General features: G+C 39.6%; 1 protein-coding gene across 16 annotated transcripts in view; it reads left to right on the forward strand.

The window, feature by feature from the left end:
• The first annotated feature begins 1,301 nt into the window (after positions 1–1,301).
• Positions 1,302–26,198, forward strand: part of ptk2aa (protein tyrosine kinase 2aa) — a 44,760-nt gene continuing 19,863 nt past the window's right edge. For 6 of the 16 annotated variants that reach the window (XM_056741860.1, XM_056741863.1, XM_056741862.1 and 3 more), the window contains exons 1-6: positions 17,713–19,153; positions 21,791–22,017; positions 22,622–22,788; positions 24,352–24,439; positions 24,776–24,855; positions 24,933–24,995. In XM_056741860.1, the coding sequence (XP_056597838.1) occupies positions 19,036–19,153; positions 21,791–22,017; positions 22,622–22,788; positions 24,352–24,439; positions 24,776–24,855; positions 24,933–24,995 (743 nt within the window). In that variant the 5' untranslated portion in view covers positions 17,713–19,035. Of the gene's footprint in view, positions 1,475–11,447; positions 11,631–15,390; positions 15,418–17,711; positions 19,154–21,790; positions 22,018–22,621; positions 22,789–24,351; positions 24,440–24,775; positions 24,856–24,932; positions 24,996–26,198 lie in introns of those variants that run through there. The other 10 variants (XM_056741861.1, XM_056741873.1, XM_056741874.1 and 7 more) reach the window with 5 other exon arrangements.

The following is a 26,198-nucleotide window of genomic DNA, read 5'->3' on the forward strand; positions in this document are numbered from 1 at the left end:
AGTGCTGTTTTATTGATCAATGTGACTCCTGCCTCAGAATTCTCATTTAGATTTTAATTCAAAATGTGATACAAAGAAATGAAGAGTTTGGTTCCAAAATGTAAATGTTTTTTTGTTGTGCATTGAAATGACTGAATCAAACTGCAGTTGGGTTGTTTTTATTTATGCCATAACTCAATAAATACAGCTAACTAACACAATAAAACATGTTTTTTTACCTTTTTAAAAACTGAGTTCTCATTTTGCAACCAAACTCTTCATATATACACATTTTACAGTAAGATGGCTGCTAGTTTTTTTCATCACTGTGTGTATGTGTCACAATACATGTATTAAACATCAGTGCACTGACTGTCACTTGACCTCATACTGCACAGAATGTGTCACATTGTGTTCTGTTGTGTGCTTCATCTGAGCAGAATAATCGAGTGTCAAAAGTGTGCAGTATGCTCATCTATATTTTATATAGTCAGATGAAGATCTTCTTATAGTATAACAATACAGTCACAGTCTTTATCTGGTTAGATTGACTTTGAGTTTCATTTTCAAACATTTCTCTGTAATATTCTGGTGTTGTTTTCTCATTAAGAGATCTGAGGAGACAGATGACACGATGTGCCTCATTGAGCATCACTGAAGGCTGTAAATCCACCTGTAGATGAGACATCAGTGTTTAGAATCACAATCTCATCTGTAACATCTCACTGATGACATCAGAGCTTGTTGAAGAATCACGGGGGGGGGGGGGGGGTTCACTGCTCTTCTATCGAGTTCGCAAGTTAAATGTCCCATGCAATCTCACAAGAGTTTCTTTGTGGGTGTTTACCATCTGTTTTATTAAAAAATGCACATTTGCATCTTAAAATTGATTAGATGTAAAGTTGTAATTACATTATAATGATCTAATATGGTATGTACATGGTATAATTAATATAACTGATATTAAATTCAGTAACTGTATCGTATCCAGGCGTGTTTGTCCCGCTGTAGTGGAATGTGTCACTCGAGAACAAATCGTTATTGTGAGCCGAATCTTTTCACTGATTCATCCGAGCCCAAGCAATGCTTGCCGATACCCTTTCATCCTTTTGTCAAATTTAAGCAACATATTAAACACACAGTGAGTAAAGACTAACTTTACCACAAAACTAAAATGCCACATCAGGAAAATATTTGAGTGATGACTCGCAAGAATCTGGGAATCATTCTACGCGTTCGACCCAAATCTCCGAGTCGACTCAGAGAAATGAATCGCGCTACCCGTGTCCGCGGTTCAGATCCAGCGGCGTTCATTCACACGGGATTGGGAGGAGTGTGTGCGGGATCGGGTGGGCTGGTTTCTGCCCGTCAGCCATGTTGGAATGAGAGGGAATGAAACGCTGGATGAGAGAGAATCGACCGGAGGAAGAGAAAAAAACTGATCTGAACACCTCTGGATTATAATCGCTGATCGATCCGGTCCGAAGACGCGCGGGTGAGTCGCGGTTATTGATCCTCACACACATGAAGTGAATGAAATAACTGTCAGTGTGAGCGGCTCGTGTGATGAGTCTTGTGCTGCCATGTGTTTATGAAGAAAACTGATTCAATCTGATGGATTTGTGCGGGATTGTGTCGCGCGTTCACACCCTGATTCAATGTGTCCAGTGAAGAGTCACATTTACCTCAGAGGTGCGAAGTTTGTATCATCACTGACGAACCTGTTTAACAGTTTATTTGAGTTGTGTGCGGTTTTTTCAACGCATTTTTTATATTTAGTTGAGAATGTTTTCTCAGTTGACGAAGATACATTTGACGAAAATATGAAATTATAATCCTCTCATTATGATGGATGGCGAAAGCGTGTTGTTTACTTTAATTCACAAGAACAATACATCAGATATAACGTCACTCAATGTTGCGGAGTAGAAACGTCCGTTCAAGGTCATTTTACTTCTTTTAAGATTTGAATGCTGTCTGTACAATCCTTACAGAAATGTACCACGGTATTACCGTGCTTTTGTAGTGGAAATGGTGCGGTTTTGAAAGATCAGTGGTTTGGATGCTGGTTGCGGTAATACCGTGTGACAGGTTACTGTAATAACCCTGTGAGAATGAACCATGGTTTAAACCACACATTTACTACAGTAACTATGGTATTTGTATTAAAGCTGTGGTGATACACACGATCATCAATCCGCATGGTTTAACGGTCAATAAACTTTTATTATAATAAAACCATCGTTCATTCTGCAAAGGGAATACCGTGCGTGCGTGTGCGCGTGAATGCATTGGGTTCTGATTCATTGGACATGGAATCATCATAAATATGGCTGTGCACTGTTGTATTCATAGTGTTCTTGGTAGGACCCTGGAGTATCTGATAGTGTAAATATCATCACTACTAGGCATGGGCTGAATACCGGTTTCGGGGTTTACCGAAGTTTGAACGAACCACGGTTTCAAAACTGTTAATTTCCCTGTGGTACCGTTTCTAAGGTATGAGCTGCGTTTACAGAAAAAAAATTAATCATGTAATGCAATGTTTTATGTTAAAGCGGGCGTAACACACGGGGTTTCTGTCAATCCCATATTAATCTTGAGTACCTATAGAGTAGTATTACATACTTCATATCTTCGGAGAGTACTTAGTTCGATCACATTTATAAAAGATAGATACAGCTTTAGGATTGTTTCCGAAAACATGGCGCGTGCGGGGGGGAGGGGTAGACTGAACTAAAGTACATTATCAACTAAACACAGACATCAGTTTCACTCACACATGTGGTTCATGTCCGGCATCGTTTAGCACTGAGACGGCTCCATATATCAGTTTCAAACATCTCCACATCCAGCGTTATATCCACCGTTAATACGCCCAACTCGTTTTTTGACAAGTTGACCATGTTAAGCATGAGAAGACAGCACGTTTAACAGTGGAAAAAAGTCAGAATGCATGACACATCGTTGCAGGCCGCTTTAAGGCCTAATTTATGACAAAAAATATACAATAAATTCAAGGCTTCATTTTTACCTGACATGTGTTCTATGAATGTTTGTTAAAAATAAAACGTATGTGTGTCCAGTTGAAAAGTTGTTGTTTGTATACGCAGACATTTTAAAATAACACATTTAAGCGCTGTAATTGCAATACCGTGAAACCAGCCAGCCTGTGGATCGCCGATACACGATAGTATTGAGGGGCGGGGCAATTACGCATTTATCCAGGACAAGCTGGATTTGTTGACAAAAACTGAAGCTTACTTGTCTAGAAAATGCTCATGTGTGACTGAAATTAGCATTCTTTCAGAGTTTAAGTTCAGTGCAGTTGGAAAAAAAGGTTCTTACCACCGCAACCTTTTAAACGAGAGAAAGTAAACTATTGCTATAAGTCAATATCATTCATCCAAATGTGTCATTGATACTGGTTTTAAACGCACATAGCACTTCCTGCGAGGAAAAGCATGAGCCGCGCGTATCACAAGCTCTCTCTTGCACTAATAACTCAACATTATAAACTCTCTGGTTTGAGGCAAAGCCCGAGATAAAACTCTCTCTGGCGCATCACTAGCTCTCTCGTGCGCTGAAAACTCAAAGCCTGCACATTATATAAATTCTCTCTGGCGCGAGGTAAAGCCTAAGCCACGTGCATTGCAAGCTCTCTTGCATGAAGAATTGTGCAATGCATGTTTGATATATTGATTTGCAACATATTTTGGCAAACAGCCAACTATCGTTTAGGGAATCAGCTACCGATAGGTCTGAAGATCGTCCATACACGATAGTATCTTCAATCGGAACAACCCTATCATACGTTACAATCTCATACCGGCCCATGCATAGACACGAGTATGGTGAACATTCACTGTACCACGGTATTACTATAGTACTGCTGACTCAGTGCAGACACTGGTGATGAGATCAATCCTGAACATGATCATTGGTTAAGAATTCAGAATTGTTGAGTGTGTGTGTATGTGTGCTGGTGATTTACGGATGTGTTCTTGCAGCGCAGTGTGACACAGATACTGTATTTCAAGTGTCCCGGGGCGATGGAAATGACTGGAGTATTTTTAGAGCTGGTGTTAGTGAAACGGCTTTGAGTTCAGCTCTGTCTGTTTATTCTCTGAACTTCAGTGTGAATTATGTTCTCTTATGATGTGATTCTGATCAAGAGAATATTTACCCGTGTGAATTCAGCTACACTTTGAAGTTCTCTGCCTTGCTAAAATATGATGAATTACTGAATAGTGTACCTTGTCATTTTTCTCTATTATCGCAGTATAATCTGGCACGGTGCATAAATCATTTGTGTTTTGTTAAGTTAAGCAGACAGATTGTGTTGAAGCTGATGTTTGTCTGTGTGATCAGATCTTTATTCATGTTCTATAAATCCAGGTGCTGTTCATCTGTATAGGACATATGATACATGTTTCCATACGTGTAGAATTCTCTTGTTAGCTGAACAGGAAGAGGGGCTGTGATTTCAGCAGCTGTGACAGGAAGTTCAGTGTGTGTGTGTATATGTGTGTGTGTGTAAGTTAGATTGGTATAGCAGGATGTTAAAGCTACCTTGTGATGTCCCTCAGGATTTTAGAGGAAAACGCCTTGTTCCTTTGGCCAGATACGATGTGTGTGTGTTGTGAAGAACAATGCTTTTGTGTTATATTAAAGGGATGGTCTAGCCAAAAATAAAATATTTGTTCTCTCTCATGTATGTGTATATCTGACTCTTTCTTCAGTGGAACACAAAAGAAGATATTTTGAGAAAGTGGTTTTGTGTTCATACAATGGAGGTCAATGGAGTTCCGTGTTGTTTGATTTTAAACATTCTTCAAAAAAAATTGTTTGTGTTCTAAAGAAATAGAAACTCATACAGTTTGACATGGGGGTGAATAAATGACGACATAATTATCCTAAAAAACGAGCTTGTTTACTTTATTTATGATTTGGTTTCTTGATATTAATCTGTGGATTAATATACTTGTGATTTTTTTTTGATAACGTTTGTTAACATTAAGTTGTATTACATCATATGCAGTGTTGGGCAAGTTACTCTGAAAAAGTAATTTATTACTAGTTACTAATGACATAATCAATATTGTGATTAGATTACTTTACAAATGATTCTCCGCAAAAGTATTTAATTACTAATTACTTTCTATATCCTACATCAACCTTGATTAGTTCAGTGATTCAAGGATAGACATGATATGGCTCTCGATTCATTAAAATAAATCATATTAAACTACATTAAGAAATGTTATTAACTGATTAAAATATTACAAATGTGAGAAAGATACCATAAAGCATTAATTTTAAATGTCAATTCCAATATTGTATAAATTACACAGTATTTAGTTAAAATATGATAAATATGATAAATAAAAATAAGAGTAATCCCTAACTTTACTTTTTTAATGGAAAAGTAATTAAATTACAGTAACTAATTACTTAGTTACCAGTTACACCCAACACTGGTCATATGTATATTTTTTTGCTCTTTAGACTTCAGTATTGGTCATTGAAATCTCAGATGGTATTAATCTACAGCGACGCCACACAATCAATCAGATGATTGTCTCAATCTGAACATGTGTGTGTTTGTGTGTTTGTGCACGCGTGTTTGTGTTAATCTGTGATGTCAGGAGAGGGAACACTGGTTTCATTCAGACTGTGAGATGGTACCACTGTACTTACAGTTCTCAATGGTTCATTGAGCAGCCGTCTGAGCGACCGACTAGAGGTGATGCCAACACCATTTAAAACAAACATCTCTACACACATGTTGCTTTTATAGAAGTCTTCTGGACTGTATTTGGCACTTCACTGTGTTTTGGGTGCAGGAGAATAACGTTTCTGTGATTCTTGCCCAACTGAATCCATTCTCAATGAGTTTCAGAGATGTTAACCCTGCTGGCTAATATTGATTTGGATCAGTGCAAATAAACCACCTGAATGGCAACGTGTTCTTGAAACGTTCTTATGAGTGGCGTTTTTGTGCAGGGGTGAGAGTGCGAAGGTGGTTCTGTGTCTTCAGGTTGATGTCATGACCTCTCCACAGGACATCAGGACTCGTTTCTAGTTTCTGGGCCCAGAAGGCTTGAGATCACATGCTGTGACCGGTTTTACCCAAAGAGCAGAGGTTCATCATTAGTACTGGACAGAGAGGACTGACCACTGTGTGTGCTTCACAACAGGAAGTGACAAACAGTCAGAAACAGAGTCTCTTTTGATGACAGCAGCAGATTCCAGCTGTTTCTGCGAAGCTGTTTTTATGAAAAAAAAAGTTTTCCAAAGGAGAATCCTTTGGGAGTCCTCCACCTGCCATCATTATAATGCTGTACAGGAAGTGATGTCACAGACATACAGGAAGCCAAATGCTTTGTATAGAATAGAGCTGCTTAATCTTACTTGTACTGTGTACGTTGTGAACCGTATGACAATAAATGTTTCATATTGTCGTGTTTTGGATTGGTTTCATGACATCATAATGGCACATATTTGATTTAAAGACTGCTGTGTAGTGAAAGGTTAATTTGAGTGAATTGCATTGCGGGAGACAGTATTCAAAAAGAATGGATAAATCATCTTGAATCATCTTCTCTGTTTTTTTTTTTTTACAGTAGTAGTGTTACAGTCAGACTCAGTATTAGAGGTCTGTGAGGGGTGTGCATGACTGTCACAGCTCACGCATGTCAGGACTCGCTTAAATGTTCCCAGAAGCTTCAGTATTTCACTGCCAAACACTCACATGCTCTTATGAACTTCTGACTGAAACAGATGCCAGACATTCTCATAAACATACTGTCTGATCATGTTGTTTGACACCACAACCATTTACATTTTTATGCATTTGGCAGATGGTTTAATCCAAAAAGACTAACATTACTTGTTTGGTCCTTCTTAGGGTCACGATACAATTTAGAATCGATTCTTGATGTACTAAATAGCAATATAAGATATCATTGCGTCACATTTGCGCGACTAGTGTTGGTACTTTTGCAAACTACTCTTAGTGGCCATTTAGTCTCTGCGTGTAAAAACGCTAGACACAGCACTCAGAGATGTTTTTTTAAAAAGCGCAGCCTAGAACACCTCCTCCACCATGTTGCTGTCAAATAAAACATTTGTCATGCCAACTTGCTACTGTAAACAGTCTGTCTGGCTTACTAACTTTGCATATTTACAGAAGTATGTTCATGTTCTTAAGGGGCGATTCACATTTAGCGTCTTTAGCGCATGGATAATCGTTATTTGAATGTAGACGTGCGGCAAGGATGCTAAAATGGGGACGACACCATGCGCATGCGGTGCAACGCTCCCGTTTTTCTCGGCGCGCCGGTTCCACATTGATAAGAAAATATTTCAACTTTCAGAATGTCGCAGTCCATGCCAGGTCATGTGACAAGAACCTACCAACCAATATAGACAAGCTCAGAGAAGATGGAGATACAGATGATCACAGCAATAATAAATCTGGTAGCAGAGGTATTTTCAGATATATAATCCATATATCTTTCTGCTCTGGACCCACTGAGATCTGCATTAGCTCATGTACATCAGGATCAAACTATATCCGTCTGTTTTATATGTCATTCAGAGAATCTCTCTTATCCAATCAGATCGCTCTCTCTTTAATGTTTCTGGCCGTTAGCGGTGAACTTGTGTTTGTTTATCATGTTCGAGTTGTTCAGTAGCTGTAGTGCTTAAAGCTCCTTATGGCTCCTCCTGCTTTCCACCTCCTCACAATGAAAGGAAATGAGCTCATAGTTTATCAGCGTGTCCTCAGGCCTTGAGCTGAACACATGCACACTCTTGTTCTCGGGACCCTCAAACTGTGAGACACAAACAGGGATGTGTTTGAATCATTTTGACATTGATTCAGTCATGTCTTCAGTAATAGTGTTCAGATTCAGTAATGAAAGTGAATTCATTGTAGGGGTGGGTGGAATGACCAAAAATCTATTTCACTGAATGGATCATTTTATTTCACGGTAACAATTTCCCTTTCTAATTCTATTTTAGATCTCATTTTTATCACATTGAGATTTAATTCATTTATTTATTATAGTTCATTGCTAACCATAGTTTTAATGTAGGCAAGTGACGAAAATGTACTAAAGATATCAAATTAATTTCTGATAACTCCCAATTTGCAGAGTGCCGAGTTAAACACGCCACTTATTTACATTCCGTGGAATACACAGAATAAAAAATATCTTATGGTTGACATTTTATTCCGGGGTTAAGGCATATTCTGTCATTCTGCCCAGCCCTAATTCATTGGTCTGAATGTATAAAAGGGATGCACTATAAATTATCGGCCACATCAGTATCAGCCTGATATCGGTCTCTGCTGATATAAAAATAAGGCCGAATATTTACAGCTAATTAGGAATGCGCCAACATGTAAATTCTTGAACATAGTAACCCGATAACCGATATATTGGCCGATATACAGTATCCAAATATTAATAAAACATTTTAGGAGACTGAACATTCTATTTTTCACCTGAAAATTATGTACCAAGCCTACTTAACACTAATTAAACATTCTTTAACTTTTAAACCTTTCTGGTATAATGTCTAGGTAATAAAAAATTAAAGATGTTCTTCCAGAGCAACACAGAAAGATGTTCTCAACAGCCACAAGTCCAACACGTCTCAAGAGAGAAAAGAGAAAGCATTCACACAGCAGTCGGGTTCAAACAATATGTTTCTGTTCTTATAATTAACACATTCATAAATATCTACATACTGTACCTACATCAACAAGGTTTTGCTAATATCAGTAAGTGATTGATCACGACAGAAGGACATTACTGTACTGAATTTTAACCGTGAGCAGCGTGCAGCTGAAGTGGTTCAACCAGAGGAAATGATTCATAATTTATCAGCTATAATATATTGACCTAAATTTGGTATGGGGCGATACCAGTTCAAATATAGTACACTACTGTCTCTCTGTTGTGATCATTCACTTACTGTTATTGGTAAAACATTGTAGGTACAAATATATCAATGTGTGAATGATAGGAACTAAAAGAAGCATATTGTTTGAATCAGACTGCCGTCTGAATGCTTTCTGTCTGGAGACCGTTTAGACTCGTGGCTATTAAGAACACTTTTCTGGGTACATCTAAGATTGGTTTATTAAATAAATATTCTACCAGAAAAGGTTTAAATTGAAAGAATCTTTAAATAGCTTAAATTAGGCTCGGTACATGATTTTCAGGGAATAAAAGAGAGAATTAAGGGTTACTTTGTTTTCTGCTGTGAATGTTGTCAAATAAATGCAGTTGTCCACTTTTTGCCTTTTGTTTCAGTCTAAGAAAATGTTATATTAATATTTAGATATTAATATGTTAATATCCAATGTTGAAGAATGATCAGTTATCATGATCGGCCGAAACTGACATATCGGTGCATCTGTAATGTACGTGTGAAATTTGAACATCAGCTGAAATCACCTGCAGGGTCAAACTGAACCCTGACCTCACATCCATCCCACTCATAGCTCATATTCTACCCCGGGCTTGAGGGGCTGTAATGGTTTCTAATAAGGTTACATGATGGTCAAATGTGAGTCACAGAGAGAGAGACAGCGGAGCGGGAACATTGTCATGAGAAATGTGAGCTCCTCTAGTTCTCTGTATTGTCTCAGAAAGCTTTAGTGTTCACTTCTGGACACATAAATCAACACTGAATCATTTTTCTCCTTAAATCATTTCACACTGTGTCACACCGTCTGTAAATACAGCACAGGTACAGTAATCATAGCTCCTCCCACAGGAATTTACATCACAGCCATTTTATTCAGCTCAGTTTTCAAAGGCGTTGTTCTACATTTTGTTGAGCATCTGTTGTAGATGAACAACGTATTTAAGTGTCATTCTGTCTGTCTAACTCAGAACTGTAAAGGATTCTGTCAATTATACCTCAGCCTCTAGTGGGCGCTGAAGAGCTGCTGCAAACATCTAAAATGCAGTCTGCCTCTCTCTCTCTCTCTCTCTCTCTATCTCACACACTCTCTCTCTCTCTATCTCTCACACTCTCTCTCTCTCTATCACTCTCTCTCTCTCTCTCTCTCTCTCTCTATCTCACACTCTCTCACTCTCTCTCTCTCTCTCACACACACTCTCTCTATCTCTCACTCTCTCACTCTCTCTATCTCACACACTGTCTCTCTATCTCTCACACTCTCTCTCTCTCTCTCTCTCTATCTCTCTCTCTCTCTCTCTCTCTCTCTCTCTATCTCACACTCTCTCACTATCTCTATCTCACACTCTCTCACTCTCTCTATCTCACTCTCTCTATCTCACACTCTCTCTCTCTATATCACACTCTCTCTCTATATATCTCTCTCTATCTCACACTCTCTCTCTCTCTCTCTCTCTCTCTCTCTCTATATGACACTCTCTCTCTATATATATATATATCTCTATCTCACTCTCTTTCTCTCTATCTCACACTCTCTCTCTCTCTATCTCTCTCTATCTCACACTCTCTATCTCACTCTCTCTCTCTCTCTCTCTCTCTCTCTCTCACACACTCTCTCTCACACTCTCCTTCTCTCTCTCTGTTCTGCATGCGTCTCAGGTTGTTGGTCTTAAGGAAGGAGTTTAGAGTTGAAAGTGTGTGTCAGGGAGGTTCAGAATAAAAGACGCTGGCAGGATTTTTAATCTCTTGTGAGTTAAGCAGCTTTACGTGGGGATTTCTGCGCTCTCTTCAGGTTTCGTGAAGAGAATTTTAAGCTGTTTTGACGTGCCACTGCATCGACCTTGAGTATGTCGATCAGTTTAATCTTTCTCATGAGAACATGGTCAAACACGAGCAGATGAATCCACATGCTCAAGACCATCACGAGGAAATCAGCCAACTTCAGCCGCGTGGAGAGAATTATTTTGTTACCCCAAAGAAGAACTTTTGACATGTTATGTTTTATAGAGGCTATTGCAGATGTGATATTAACTTTGTGACTTGTAAATCATTTTGCATTCATATTTAAATATCCGTTAAGTATTTCATAGATTTTTTGGTCTGGACAAATGTGTTTGGCCACTATTGAGGGCATGTTCTTCAAACAACACTTTCTGCTCTTTACAGATGCACACACATCTCTAATCGGCTCAGTTCAGGGATTAGATAGTAAAAGTTAATGATGCGTGAGGTCTGTAGCTGCCGACCGTCTGCTGGCTTCACACACACACAGTTTGTTTCATTGTCTCAGATGGGATGGGGGGGTGCAGAGATGTGCTGATCTCACTGTTACCGCCGGTTACCATAACCGCCTCACACAGATTGAGTGAGAAATGACGTGTGTATGATGCTTTATGTTGGTGGCGCGTGTTTGTTCTCTCTCTCTTTTCTCTCTCCCTCCCCCTCGAGCACTTTCTCTCTCCCTCACTCTTTCACTCCCTCCCTCCCCCTCGATCTGTCTCTTTCATCTTTTCTCTCTTTTGCTCCGAGAGAGAAACAAAGACCCCCCGTCACACACTCAGTGAGAGCAGGAACGCTGAATTCACGCTAAGAGTATCTGATAACACACGTGTGTGTGTGTGTGTGTGTACGTGTGTACAGAAGAAGAGTATTTACACTTCCTCATGGTGGACTTTACCTTTTCTCTTTAATGGAAGGACTTTACCATGGTAAGTGCTTTTCCTGCTGCTCGAAGAAATCACATCATTCTAAGGGGCTCCTTTCTCTCTTGACTGTGTGCGTTTTTGTGTGTGTTTGTGTGTGTGTGCACGTCTGCGTGTGTGTGTGTAATGGAGAGACGCTTCCGTCGGGACAGATTCTAATGAGTTTGTCTAAATCAGATATTTTTATAGATTTGTTTAAATGTGTGTTTTAAAGTAATACAACATTCTGACAGGAGGACACAATCTTGTTTTAAAGTGACATGAGGAAGTTTTGCTAGCTTCATTCAGACCTGTACTCGATTTCAGACAGTATCTTTAACTGATATTTCAGATTACAGATATTATAAATATAAGCTTGTCTTTACTGCAAGTGTTAATATACAATAGTTAAGTGTGATTTATTAAGTACTTCCTCTGTCATAAAAAAGCGTTTAGTGTTGCTGATAACAGTCTGATCAGACCGATGCTTTATTCCTGTCAGATGTTTGTGTAAGCGATGATGTCGTCACAGATATACTTATATCTGTAAATAGGGATGCACGATCATGGGAAAATGATCATCATTATTATTTAACTCGACATTTTAATCAGGATTAATAAAAAGGATTATTTTGTCAGTTTTTAATGTTTATAAGGTCTAAATTTTAAGGCCAATGAATGTGTTATAATCTGCTGCCGTTGAACTTCTTCAACACTGTATTTCAAAGCACACAATCAATCATCTAAACACTCCACCACAAAAAAAATCATTTTGTGACCTCAAGAATGAAAAATTGAAATTCCTTGTTTTTTATAAATCATAACTGTTTATCACCCTTCAGGTTTTTCTGTGTGCAAAAAAAGTGTTAAAATAATATAAATGGATCTAACATTTGTTGTATTTCCTGTAAAGTAAAGATACAAGCTTTGGGAGGATTTTCCATCCTTATCGGGAGTTTTTTGCTTCCATTTAAAACATTGATGTCACAACGATTATGCTCAGTTAATTGTGGGAAGCATAAATCTTTATCAGGATTAAAATACGGATGTAAATATGAATATGAAGTGTAGAAAACATGACATGATAATGTTAGATGCACACTGCACTGATCATGGGTGATGATGGTTAATATTTAATGATGATGTCATTATTTTGCACCATTTGAAATATTGATGTGTAAATTGAGCGTTCACAGTTGTGGTGTGATTTGTGTAAATTGACATGTTTAGGAACGTTGCAGCACAATACAACAGTTATATAACAAACATTATATGCATGCTTAGGGTTATAATGTTTGTCATCATAATTCAAGTTATTGAAAGAAGTGTGACACCGGTCCGGACACAACAAAACACATTAGAAACGCATTAGAACCCATTATAATTTTACATTTTGTCCACACTGACTGGACGCGGCGCGATATAGACACAGTGTGAGCGTAATTGTACATAATTAAAGTGGAAAAAGTGTGTGTATATTTATGTGATAATGAAGTAAATGTCTGCTAACTTTAACAGTCTGGGGTTTTATTGTTGTTGTAATATTAAGGTCACATGCGGATTTGTGTGTATGTGTTACTTAACACACTGTACTTTAGTTAATGAAGTTGCATACGCCCTCTGCTTTGTCATTCACACTTAAAGCAAACCTTTCATAAGAAGTTGGTCAGGTTTAATGTGATTTAACTTGCAGAAGATTAATTGAGTCTCTTCTGTGCACCCTGGTGTGACATCACTTGATTCTTCTGTGTGTATCTCCTTCAGACATCACTTCATCATTCTGTCCTTCAGTAATGACACCTTTGCTGTCATGATACACAATCATCATCTGTCCTTCAAAAACACTACCTGTGTGTGTGTGTGTGTGTGTGTGTGTGTGTGTGTGTGTGTGTGAGCTTTCAGCAGGTTCACACACAGATGTTGTTAAAGTGTAAATGCACCTTTAGTCATGTGACACAGACATTTAAACTCTGGTGTTGGTCAGGCAGTGTCTCAGATGTAGAGGCGGTGCGAAATTAATATTGCTGATAGTCAGTAGATTGATTCCCAAAATTGATAAAAAAAAATCTTCTGTACCAGTAAACGACATATTAAAGCGTTTTTTCATGCAGTAACAGTGGAAGATGACGGCCTTTAACACCACAAGGGCAGTCTGTCTGACTTGTGTGTTGTACCTTTTGTTGTTGTGAAGTTATACAATTGCTTTATGTGTCTATAAAGACTAGAACGTTATGTGTGAGGGCTGGTTGTGGTTTTACAGTTTTTTCACAGACTCAGTATGTGTTGACATCAGAGACAGAAGATGTGAAGTCCACCGCTGACAGCGTGGTGAGCAGGTGTCTGATCTCATGGCTGCCGGAGCGTTGAATCGACCTCTGACCTTTGTCTCTATCTTCAGTGTGACATATGGAGTGAATATGAAATCTATTAAAGATGGCCGCCTCCTCCTCGCCATGAAGCGTGACAGAAGTCTGTTAAAAGCCACACTAATCCTTTAATCTCTGGACACACATCCATGAAGAGGCTTTAATATTAACATTTGATTATTCACTCAGTAATATTGATTATTTGTAGCGTGTGTATAATTGGAGATGTAGAGAAGGGAATTATGGGTCTTTCTATAGATGAGCCTGTCATCCATTAGTGTCTGATATCAGATAGTGGACAGCTTGTTGTGAGTGAATTCTTCACATGAAAGTGGCTCATAAGTGCTTGCAGAGAGAGAGAGAGAGAGAGAGAGTGAAAGAGAGAGAGAGAGAGAGAGAGAGAGAGAGAGAGAGAGCTCATCCGTGAACGTGGTGTCGTGACCGGGACCCTGATCTGTGTCTCTTCTTTCCCTCCATCTGTTCATCTCATTCACAGCCGAACGCTCGATGTTCCACATTCATCTCAAGTGCAAATGTTTGTGTGTCACTGCAGGTGGATTATAGTTTCATTTACTTTCTACGAGATAAAAGGGAATTTTAATTATTCTAGAAAAATGAAGTGCAGTTTTGACAACATTTGTGAATTTGCTCTGAAATGGCTGCAAATGTTGCTATTTTGTATATTAACTGTGTTTTCTGATTTATCGTCCACATCTGTGTCTTATGTTGTCGCTATTTTGATAATGATAAGTTATGTTTTGTGGGTTTTTGTTGTGAGGTTGTGACAGAGCTGTAGATGATGTTGGATTGGAGAATCAGAATAATTAAAAACACGTTAAGTTTATTACTCTGTGTTTATGAGAAATCACTCATCTGGTTGTGATATCCTGACACACTCACACACACACACATATGTGGTAATGGGGAGTTGATCAGTCTGTGATTCAGCTTTGTTCATTGATCTGTTGAGAATTATATTTGACAACACTTTTCCTTGTAACCAAATGCCTGTGAATGATTCACTTCCTTCCTGTCGTGTGTCTCAAACACTCTCGTTTAAATTCAATACAATCCCAGTGCTGCCTTCACATGACCCTTCCTGACACATGACCTCATCTCTGTTGATTCTCAGCGATTACATGAAGAAACAAACTTTCAATCTTCAAATGATGATATGTTCATGTAGCTGCTCATGATTGTTCAGTGTGATTTAGCCGCAGGTTTGTTTTGTTCAGATAAGATGTGTTCTGCACTGCAGGCAGGGTGCGCTGGGGTTCAATCTGCCCTTGTGTCCACCCCTAGAGATCACAGCTGACCTATAAAACCACAAACCACATGATCTACTGAATGTGCTGACATGACAAAACACACTGACATCTCCTTTCTCTCTCTCTCTCTCTCTCTCTCTCTCTCTTTTACAGATATTTCCAGAATTTCATTCTACACAGGTGAGTGACCTCATTATAGATTCTCTTTTTGCATGAAACAGTCGGAGATATGAAGTGTGATGAGGTGTGTGAGTGAGTGTGTTTGATTCATTAGTTTGTGTTTAGATGGTAATGATAAGAAATGAGTCGTGATCAGGCGAGTCCCTCTAAAGCTGCTTGACGTCAATATTCATCACCGCATTCTTTACTGTCCTACAGGCATCATGCAGGACAGCCCCGTCTGGGGTCCTCTCCATCCCTGCTGCCATAGAAACGGCGGTCCGGGTTATGTCCTCTGATTCTCTAAACTTGCCCTGAACCTCTCTTTCTTTTATCAGTCTTGAGTGACTGTGTTACAGTGCTGATCATGATGCGTCTTTAGAGGTTTTCTATGTCACAGGCACAGCTCAGTCTCACCTCAGTCGCTTTATCTGTAAGATAAAATTAATGATATTATGAGAGTGATAACGATATAAAATGATCACTAGGTGAGATCTGATACACAAACATCGGAGAGTTTTGCTGCGTCCCAATTTGCATAATATCCGTCCTAAATAGTATTCGAAGATAGAATGAGTATGTCTCAATCTTAGTATGTTGAAAGGAGTTTTTCAAAGATTCCCGGCTGGTCTACTACTTCCGCTAGAAATTTGAAGTGCAGAATGATGCACACTCCAATGGCTGATATTACCCACAACTCACTGCGAGGCAGGCGGAGTTTAGTCAAATTTATTTATAAATGAATAAATACTGTAAGAGCTATATTTTGAAGTGTGAGACAGTTAAAGTGACTGTTTGCCCAAAAAATAAATATTCTGTCATCATTTATTCAGCCTCATGTCATTTCATACTTCTATAAAATACTTTGTTCTGATGAACACAGAGAAAGATATTTGGAAGAATGTAAGCAAATCCTGTGACATCATTGACTGCCATAGTAGGAAGAATTAAAAGGAAGTCAGTGGTGCCCTAAACTGTTTGTTTTCCTAAATTCTTCAAAAATAATGTGTTCAACAGTACAAAAAATGTGACAATTTTTTTTTGGTAATGGATGATGTCACCAAACTGAAAATTGCTAACATTCCTACAATATCATTCTTTGTGTTTAACAGAACAAATACAGTCATACAATTTGAGTAAATGATGACACAATTTTCATTTTTGGGTGAACTATCCCTTTAATATTCACAATGTTGTCTAGGCAACAATGCCCACTTCCGTTTCGTGTTAGTATGTCCCAGTGCGCGCATTATGTTTTGCTAACACTCAAATGTATACACTTTTCCATAACAAAACCAGTACATAGGTTTAGTGCGTAGTATAAGTAGGTGAATTGGGACGCAGCATATGGCTCCTCTGCTGCTTACGGTTTTCTTGTTACCCACAATGCACTGGAGTATGTCCTCTTGTATGTGACATGTTGTGATCAAACAGAGGAATTGCAGTTTGCTTTCATGCGTTCATTCATCGTGACACAAATGATAGAAATGTGTAGTCCAGTGCCTAGATGTCGTCACTACTGTGTGGATTCATTCGTTCAATCTGGATTCATTTAGAAATCAGTTTCACGCTTCTGTTACAATAAGACGTTTACCTGCAGGTATGCAAATAATAACATTCATACCCATCTCAACATAACATCTATCATTACTGTTTCTAAAGATGTTTTGATCCCTCATGTGTTGAGCCTGTAACACTATGGGAGTGTTTACTCCATCTCACACTTAATGTTGAATCCACATGAATCATCAGCTTAAATAATAACGCCACACTTTTGTTATGGTATTTTATTTGGTAAGGGTAGAATCTATGCACACTTCGGGATGACATGTATTTATTGACTCCTTAATCTCTTGGGATTTTCCGTCAGATTCAGTCTTTTGTCACCCCTCCAGCACAACACGCTTATTTACATGTCAGTGTTGTGTGTGAGTGGAGCGTGTAGTGTGTGTCAGGGCTGCAGACGGCGGGGTTCTAGTGAGTTTCTAAAGGCTTTTGTGTGAAACAGCAGGCCGGATGTGTAGGGTTTGTGTTGGGAGACCACTGCTGCCCCTCTCTCTTCCCAGCATTCCCTTTGTTGCTCTGATTTATTTTGAGGTAATCTGCAACGTATTTCGTTAGATTTCACAAATTTTGAGGCTCAATCTAAATACTTAAGAATACTTTGGAACACAAGAAAGTACATAAAACAAAGGGATCATCAAACAGAAAAATAAACATATTATTTTAAAAGACATCAATTTAGACGTTTTTCTATCATGTAAGGAATAATATACAGGCAGCCGGTTGTTATCGCAGAAATAAGCCCTGACAGTGTGATCAGGTATCTCACTAAAGGGATGTATTTAGCAATAACAGCCGGCTGCTTGTACATTATCCCGCTTTTTACACGGCTACTTGCCACATGAGAAAACAACTGGACATGAAAGTGAAATATGAATTTAAAATACTTTATTAGATCATTTTTACCAAATGTAGACATTCTACGAGGAAAAGCTGTTTAGTTTTGGTTTTATTAGCAAATTAATATTAAGCTGCATCTTTTGATTTGCAGCATCCGGGTTACAGGGTGTTTTTGTTATTTGAAAATAACAACCCTTGGAATGTCTTGACTGGCCAATCACAATCAAGCATTCAAAAGAGCCATGTAATAATAGACATTAAGGTCCACAATTCTAAGAAAAGAAGTCAGAATTATGAGGAATAAACTCACAATTGTGAGAAAAAGTCAAAACTGTGAGACGTAAAGTTGCAAATACCTAAAGATTACTTAAAAAAAGAAACTCACGGACAACTATCACTTATTCAGGACATTACTAAATAAAATTAACATGCAATTTCTATGACCCTAAACTACACTAACGAAAAAGGAAAACTTAATCCGTGCTTCTTCATCATTTTTGCGTCTGAGAATGTCCCACATGTCTAAGAGATCTTGACGTCTGCACGCCAGAGATACGCACAGCACATGGGTTTGAAGGATTTCCTTTACACAACACACTAAAAAAGACACACGCACGCACACAAACCCACTCACACACACACACACACACATGAGCATTTCTCAGTTTGTAAGTGTTTCAACAGCACTGATGGACTGTTGGTCTGGATGTCGTGGCTCTTGTGTGATAATTGATTGGTTTTGGCTTCGGGGTGAAGAAACAAAAGTGTTTAACAGACTGAATTCAGTGAAGAGCAGCTGTAGCCTGGAGGGCATCTCGTCGCTCTATACAACCAGTGCATGATGGGTAACGGCACGGGGCTCAGAGACGCCGAGCGGGCCACTCGTGATATGCGGTCCCAGTCTGATTCTGAAAGGAAACAAGGTTTCAATTTGCATATTAATGAGGCATCAGTGACTCCGCCCCCTGTGTGCTGAATTCTGGCCTTTTCTCAACACAATCAGCTCAGTCGCCTCTGTGAGGCAGAACACAACAAGCACCATCTGTCACTCTGTGTCTCCTATGAGATCACTTCAGACTCGTCCTGTGAACGCTGGGTCACGTCTGTTGTCGGGCGGGATTGTGCGTGGAGCGGAAAGATCCGACAGGAGTCTGTGTATCGCTGCGGATCAGGACCTGGATTAAGCCCTTACAGGAGAATAGTGTGTTTGTGTAGTGGGACGTCGCCCTGCTTCTCATGCGGGTGTTTGAGAGCGGAGGGTGCTGGATGGCCCTCACAGCGGCTTCAGACAGACAGTCAGTCGTCTACATGGAGAAAAGACGATGTAGCCCTTTCCCCTTATGCTGGGCTGGAGGTACATGTCTCTCTCTCTCTCTCTGTGTGTGTGTGTGTTAATGCTGTTTTAAGTGTTATTGTTTCTGGAGTTACTTCTAATGTATGTAGTACTTTTTAGTTTACACAACAAATCATATAACATCATCAAAGAAGAAATGCGAAGACTATATCAAGCGATATTTAATTTTGGCAATGTTATCTGCATCAGTGGTTTTCAAACTGGATCAAGTTGACTGAGGGTCATTTGATCAAATTTATCAGAACATTTGTGCAATTAAACATAAAATATAAGACCACAAACCAATATAATGATGTTCCAGTATTGTATAATTGTGTGTTTCTGGTTCAACTAAATGTTTAAGTTTAACAACATAAGTCTCATAAGAAAGCGATGCACCCTACACAAAGAGGGCCTTAAAACGAAAACGACAACTGATATAAATAAACAAAAAAACACACTATACTTCTAGTATGTCTTTATGTAGATAGTGTGTGTGTGTGTGTGTGTGTGTGTTTGGTTCAGCACCTGCTCTTCACGCTGTCCATCAAACACTCATTTAGACTTAATCTTATTGGCTTTTGTGTGTCTGACCGACAACGCAAACAATCTCAATGACCAAAACCCTTCTGCGTGTGTGTGTTTGAGAAGTCATTAAGATAGATAAATGGATCTGAAGATTACAATTATGCCAATGACTTTTATTTGGTTGATTTGAAGTGATGGTGATATATAATCATACATATTCAACATAAATGCCTTTTACAAACTTACAGAATATTTTTAGGGTTAAATCTTTAAAATCTTGAGGTATGAAGTACGGCTGAATGATAGTCTGTGACTTTATATCCTTACCTTGATACACATCTGACCATATTAAACATCACTTGTGTCTCAGAGGGAGTTAACACAATAACACACATCTTGCAGAATTTAAACACATTTGCATGTTTGAAGCATGTTAACACCTCTTCAGTGTGTGTGTGTTTGTGTGTGTATGTGTGGATGAGTTTAGGTCATGTCGACGTCCAGTCACACTCTCATAGAAACCTCGTGTAGAAAGGTTGTGTGAAGGGTTCAGAGGTTTGGCATTAATGTTCACTGCTGATGCATGATGGGATATTTGTGGATGAGATCACATAGGATGGCACACGCTATCGTCTCAGTTGCTCTAGATGATTTTGGCAGTATTAGACATCTGTTCATGGACTCGTCCTGGTGTGTACTCTCTCTTTCTCTCTCTCATGATGAAAATACACTCCCATCCTCATGCAATCCACTGAAAGCATCTCATTTCACGCAACAGGTGTTTTTGGTTAATTATGATTGTTGTTTATGGAACTTAAGGAGGAATAGGAATGGTTATGTTTGTTATAGCAATTAATGTTAAACCTAAAATATGTAAGCCACACCCCCACACCTAGAGGACAGGTGATGTGGGATAAGATGAGATCGTTAGTTGTAGTTTAAATATCCAGTTCAAAGATGTCGTATCACAGGCAGTTTCTGCTACTCTCATAATACTCATATACAGTAGTATTCCACATGTCATATCTTTAAAGAGTATTCAGTTTGATCAAGTGTATAAAAGAGAGATACAAGCTGCACGATTATTTCTGTAAAAAGACGAAGTGCTGGAGGCGGGACTAGTGGGGAGAGTGGGACAGAACTACAGCACGAGCACACATGACATCATCACATTAATCCCTTCCTGTTTTCCACCTTTTACAAGTACACGCTGACGTTTGACTTACTGCGTGCACTGCATTTAGCACTGGGAGCACTCCATCCATCAGTTTCAAACCATCTCCTAATCCAGCGTTATATCCAGTGTTTATATAACATCTATCACTGAAATGCCATGAACAAAAAGACACACCTAAACTTCACTATCGCAAGAGTAACCAGCTGCAGCGCAGCCCATCTTGACGCAGCGCAGATGATCTTGATGGTAAGCGGGTCTCGCTCGTCGGCTGGCTCGGTGGCGAGCTTACTTGCGCCTTTCCGTGCTTTTCCGGGAGAATTGACAATAAAAGGAATATTCCTGAAAGTTTTTTATGGATCCAGAATTATAAAAAACTTTCTGAAACCAATTTTATTGCTGGGGGAGTGTAGCTATGTGTACAGAAATACTACGTCATACGTCCAACTCGTCTTTAAACAAGTCGACCATGTTAAATATGAGAAGTCAGGACGTTTACCAGTGTAAAGAAGTTAGAATGCATGAGGTAGCATGATGGCCAGTCTCTAATGTTCAGATTTGAAAATATACACTGTGTGTAGTTTGAGAAACAGAACGGTGTGTCTAAAGTGTGTGTGTGGTTTGTTGTTGTAAGTTTGTTTTTGTGTGGATCTGTAAAGCTGCGGGTACAGTAAGTGAATGTTGCTGATGATGATCCACTGCTGTGGTGATCCGCTGATTTACGTACGGATGTAGTGAACTGGTTTCCTATCACACTCCTGATCCATCTGTGAGGATTTATCTGCAAAACTCTCTCATGAGTCATATCACACTATTTCAGTGTCTGCCGCTCAATTCACTTCACACCCAGAGAGAAAGACCAAACGTTGAAACATTTGTTTTAAACACCTGTGATTTACTTTCTCCTCGCTCGCTCCTTTTGGTGTAACTTGTGTGTTTGTGTTGTTTCTGAACAGAATATGACAGACACCTAGCACACAGCAAAGGCATGGCGACGGCATACCTGGAGCCCAACCTCAACCACACCCTGGGGGGCGGAGCCAAGGCTCGTCTCAGCGCAGGGACGGAGCGGGCACCCGGAGCACCTGACCGCGTCCTTAAGGTCTTCCATCATTTCGAGAACAACAGTGAACGCAGCACTTGGTCCAGCAACATCCGACATGGAGATGCAACAGATGTCAGGGTGAGAAAGAGACCCGAGGTCGTTCATTTAACTCACAGATCAAGTCCTGATGGTTGTGTGTGCTCATTAAAGCTAATCGCTTGATTGACAGTTGATTGATTTGTTACAAACATCACTCATCCATCAGTGGATCAGTCGGTTTGTGCTGTCAGAGGAAGATGTTCACAGGGTTTGATTGATCACAGCCATTATGTTTAAATGTGTGAATTTAAAGTGCCATGTGTATGTGTTTGTATGTTTGTGTGAGTGTATGTCTGTCTGTGTATGTGTGTGCGCGCGTGCCTGTTTGTGTGTGTGTTTCCATGTGTATGTGTGTGTGTGTGTGTGTGTGTGTGTGTTTGTGTTTGTTTGTGTGTGTGTGTGCCTCAATGATGGGACATTAACTGTTTTTATTCAGAATAAATGATAAATCTGTTCATGCAGATAATAAGCTGTATGATTTTTCTTATTAAGTATTAAAAGTCAAGTCAGATTTGGTTTCTATGTCACTGACGGCGACGTGAATAGTCTGAGATGGATTTACACAGAGATGAGCATTTTATGATTGTTTATTTCAGCGAGCGTGAATTGTGATTTTAATGTGTGTTTGTGTTTGTGTCTGCAGGGAATCATTCAGAAGATTGTGGACATTCATAAAGTCAAACACGTGGCTTGTTTCGGGCTGCGTCTCACTCACGTCCCGTCGGGCGACATCCACTGGCTCCACCCTGATATGGGCGTATCTCACGTGAGGGAGACGTACGAACAGAACCGCCCCCAGGATGAGTGGAGGTAAATGACGTTTTTGACTTATAGTGAAATGGTGGGAAATCCCACTTCTTGTAATTGTCTATGAAATTGTTGTGATTGGTTGTGGTTGTGGTTGTTGTGTTGTGTGGTGTTGTTTACTACCAAGTTAACAGTGATGTGTAGTGAAACTCCAGGATGACAAACATTAGCTGTATTGCATCTGTGTGTAGTAGATGTGTGTCTGTTTTCAACAAAACATTAGACCTCACCTCTCTGGACGTGGACTGGTACGGTTGGTCGAACCCTCGTTGCCATGGAGATGCAGTCAGCGGTTGTGGGATTGCGGCAGGACCTCTGATTTTGTGTGTGAATCTGAGTTTTAGTGATTCATTGGTCGTCTTTGACTTATGTCCCTGCAGATGGCGTGTTTTATGTCCTGCTCTATTTTTTAACCACAATGCAACAGCAAACACATGAGATCCATGTGTCCCGTCAGCCAGTTGCATCTTCTGTTGGCCCGCTGCTAATAAAACACATATAATGTCTGATTTTCACCCCCTGATGTCTTCAGAGATCTGCTTCATGATATCTCAGAAGCTGTTGCGTGATCAGATAAGGATATTTTGTCTTGTGTGGATGTGTCAGGTATGTGATGTCATGTCTGCTGAATGTGGAGGTCTGTCGCTGCCGTTCAGACTCAGTGGAGGTGTTGATGGATCTCTGTGTGTTTTTGTGTGCGTGAGCTGATGTCATCTTCACAGGATGTGCTTCTTTCACGCTTTGAGTTTCTTCACATGTGAACGTGATCAATCATGCGATTAATCTCCAGAAGATGACCTGTAGTTACCTGTAGATTTCATCATGTCTTGAACTTCAGCTCCTCTCAGTGTGTGTGTCTGTGCTATAACTCAACTCCGCTTTTATTTATCAAGCACTTTTTACCATAAATATTGTGACAAAGCAGCTGTACATGAAAATGACTCGCACGTGTGTAACTCTACCGCACCGGTGAGAGAACTGTAGATGTATGTACAGGATTCATTGTGTTATCAAAGATTTGTTCATTTTTTCAGTTTCAGGAAGTAATGAAACACATTTAAGGGTCATTTGCTGATGGGTTGAATGGCTCTCTGATGGGTTTATATGTTTGCTGGATCAATGTGTCTCTGTGAAATGAATCAAATGACACTTGATGTTTGATTTCTGCGATGAATGCAGTTGGTGTTTGAGTGTAAAGCTCATCCGTCTGTGGGTCATATGTGGCTTGTGCATCTCTTGTCTGACACGTCTTGTGTATTTTATGTGTTATTATTTATGTTAACTGTCTGTGCCCACGTGTGTGTGCCCACGCGTGTGTGCCCGTGCACACGTGTTTGTGTGGTCGTAGCGTATGTACTCGTTTGCGTATGTGCTCACATGTGTGTGCGTGTGTGTATGCACAATTGTGAGTATGTGGAATTGTTTTGGTTTTAACATTAATCATGATATCTTAAAATAGAGCAAACCCTTATTAACCACCCTTACTCTCGGTCTCTCTCTCTCTCTCTCTCTCTCTCTCTCTCTCTCTCTCTCTCTCTCTCTCTCTCTCTCTCTCTCTCTCTGTAGGTATGAATTGCGGGTTCGTTACCTGCCCAAGGGTTTCCTGAATCGGTTTACTGAAGACAAACCGACACTGAATTATTTTTACCAGCAGGTGAGTGACGGCACTGCAGCAGCACTTCTACATGCATCGCTGCATCTCTGCATCTGTCCTGCTGCAGCTGAACATCACACGATGACAGTGTGTTACAGCTGCAGGCTCTGTGTGTGTGTTTAAAGTAGGTCAGCAGGTTTGTAGTCTCTGTTTGTCCACTGCAACACTTATCAACAGCAGACACATCCCACAATCCTCCAGCTGTGTCTCGTGAGAACAATGGTAGCAGGTGAAAGCTGGTGAACACCTGCTGCTGCTTCAGACATCTGCCATCTACATTCAGCAGAACGACCATGAGATCATCACATCTCTCTCTCGCTCTCTCTCTCTCTTCAGGTGAAGAATGACTACATGTTGGAGATGGCGGATCAGGTGGAGCAGGAGATCGCTCTGAAGTTAGGCTGTCTAGAGATCAGGTCTCTTTAGTTTTCTGTGGATCTCTCAGTCTCAACAGAACGTACAGAGATTCTCACGTTCATGTGTTGTCTTGCAGGAGATTCTACAGAGAAATGAGAGGAAACGCTCTGGATAAGAAATCCAACTATGAACTGTTAGAGTGAGTGTCACTGCACTGCTGCAAGTGAAAAATCAACATCATTTACTCACCTTCTGTTATTCTCTTATTCTTCTGTTATTCTCTTATTCTTCTGTTATTCTCTTATTCTTCTGTTATTCTCTTATTCTTCTGTTATTCTTCTGTTATTCTCTTATTCTTCTGTTATTCTCTTATTCTTCTGTTATTCTCTTATTCTTCTGTTATTCTTCTGTTATTCTCTTATTCTTCTGTTATTCTTCTGTTATTCTTCTGTTATTCTTCTGTTATTCTCTTATTCTTCTGTTATTCTCTTATTCTTCTGTTATTCTTCTGTTATTCTCTTATTCTTCTGTTATTCTCTTATTCTTCTGTTATTCTCTTATTCTTCTGTTATTCTGTTATTCTTCTGTTATTCTCTTATTCTTCTGTTATTCTCTTATTCTTCTGTTATTCTTCTGTTATTCTCTTATTCTTCTGTTATTCTCTTATTCTTCTGTTATTCTCTTATTCTTCTGTTATTCTCTTATTCTTCTGTTATTCTCTTATTCTTCTGTTATTCTGTGGCAGATGAATCAGTTGATGAATATTTATTCACTGAATGCCCTCTCTCTCACACAAACACAGTCACGTCTCTTCCTCTCAGGGGCGTGTGTTACACACGTGTGTATATTAGTTCCGGGTCACTCCATACAGTGTTTTGCCCCTCAGGGGGCGGGTCAGGGCCACCAATCAAAGAGCAACTCGGATGTGAGTGACAGCTGGAGGAACTGGGCTGTTTAGCATCGGGATTAGGGATTCATTCTTACACGTACACGTCTTTGTGTGCACGAGTGCGTGTGTGCGTGTGTGTGTGTGTGTGTGTGTGTGTGTGTGTGTGTGTGTGTGTGTGTGTATCTGCGAGCGTGTGTGCACGAGTGCGTGTGTGTGTCCGAGCGTGTTTGTGCGAGTGTGAGCTTGCATGTGCTGACTGAAGCTCACAGCAGTTTAAAGTATTCACTGATGTGCAGATTTTCAGGGTGAATTGTTTGGCAGGAGTCCGTGTGGTTAAAGCTCCAACAAATGCGAGTTTCATTAAGAATAAATGATGAAACAATCATTAGGGACCATTGCGTTTTATTAGGCTTTAAATCCTGCTCACCCATGAGAGAGAGAGAGAGTGAGAGAGAAAGAGAGGTGTCTTTCACAGAATGGTTTTATAAGGTCAATTTATCCAACAAGCCTTCT

The sequence above is a fragment of the Triplophysa dalaica genome, chromosome 25 (assembly GCF_015846415.1).
Source record: "Triplophysa dalaica isolate WHDGS20190420 chromosome 25, ASM1584641v1, whole genome shotgun sequence".
In the NCBI taxonomy this organism is placed as follows: domain Eukaryota; kingdom Metazoa; phylum Chordata; class Actinopteri; order Cypriniformes; family Nemacheilidae; genus Triplophysa; species Triplophysa dalaica.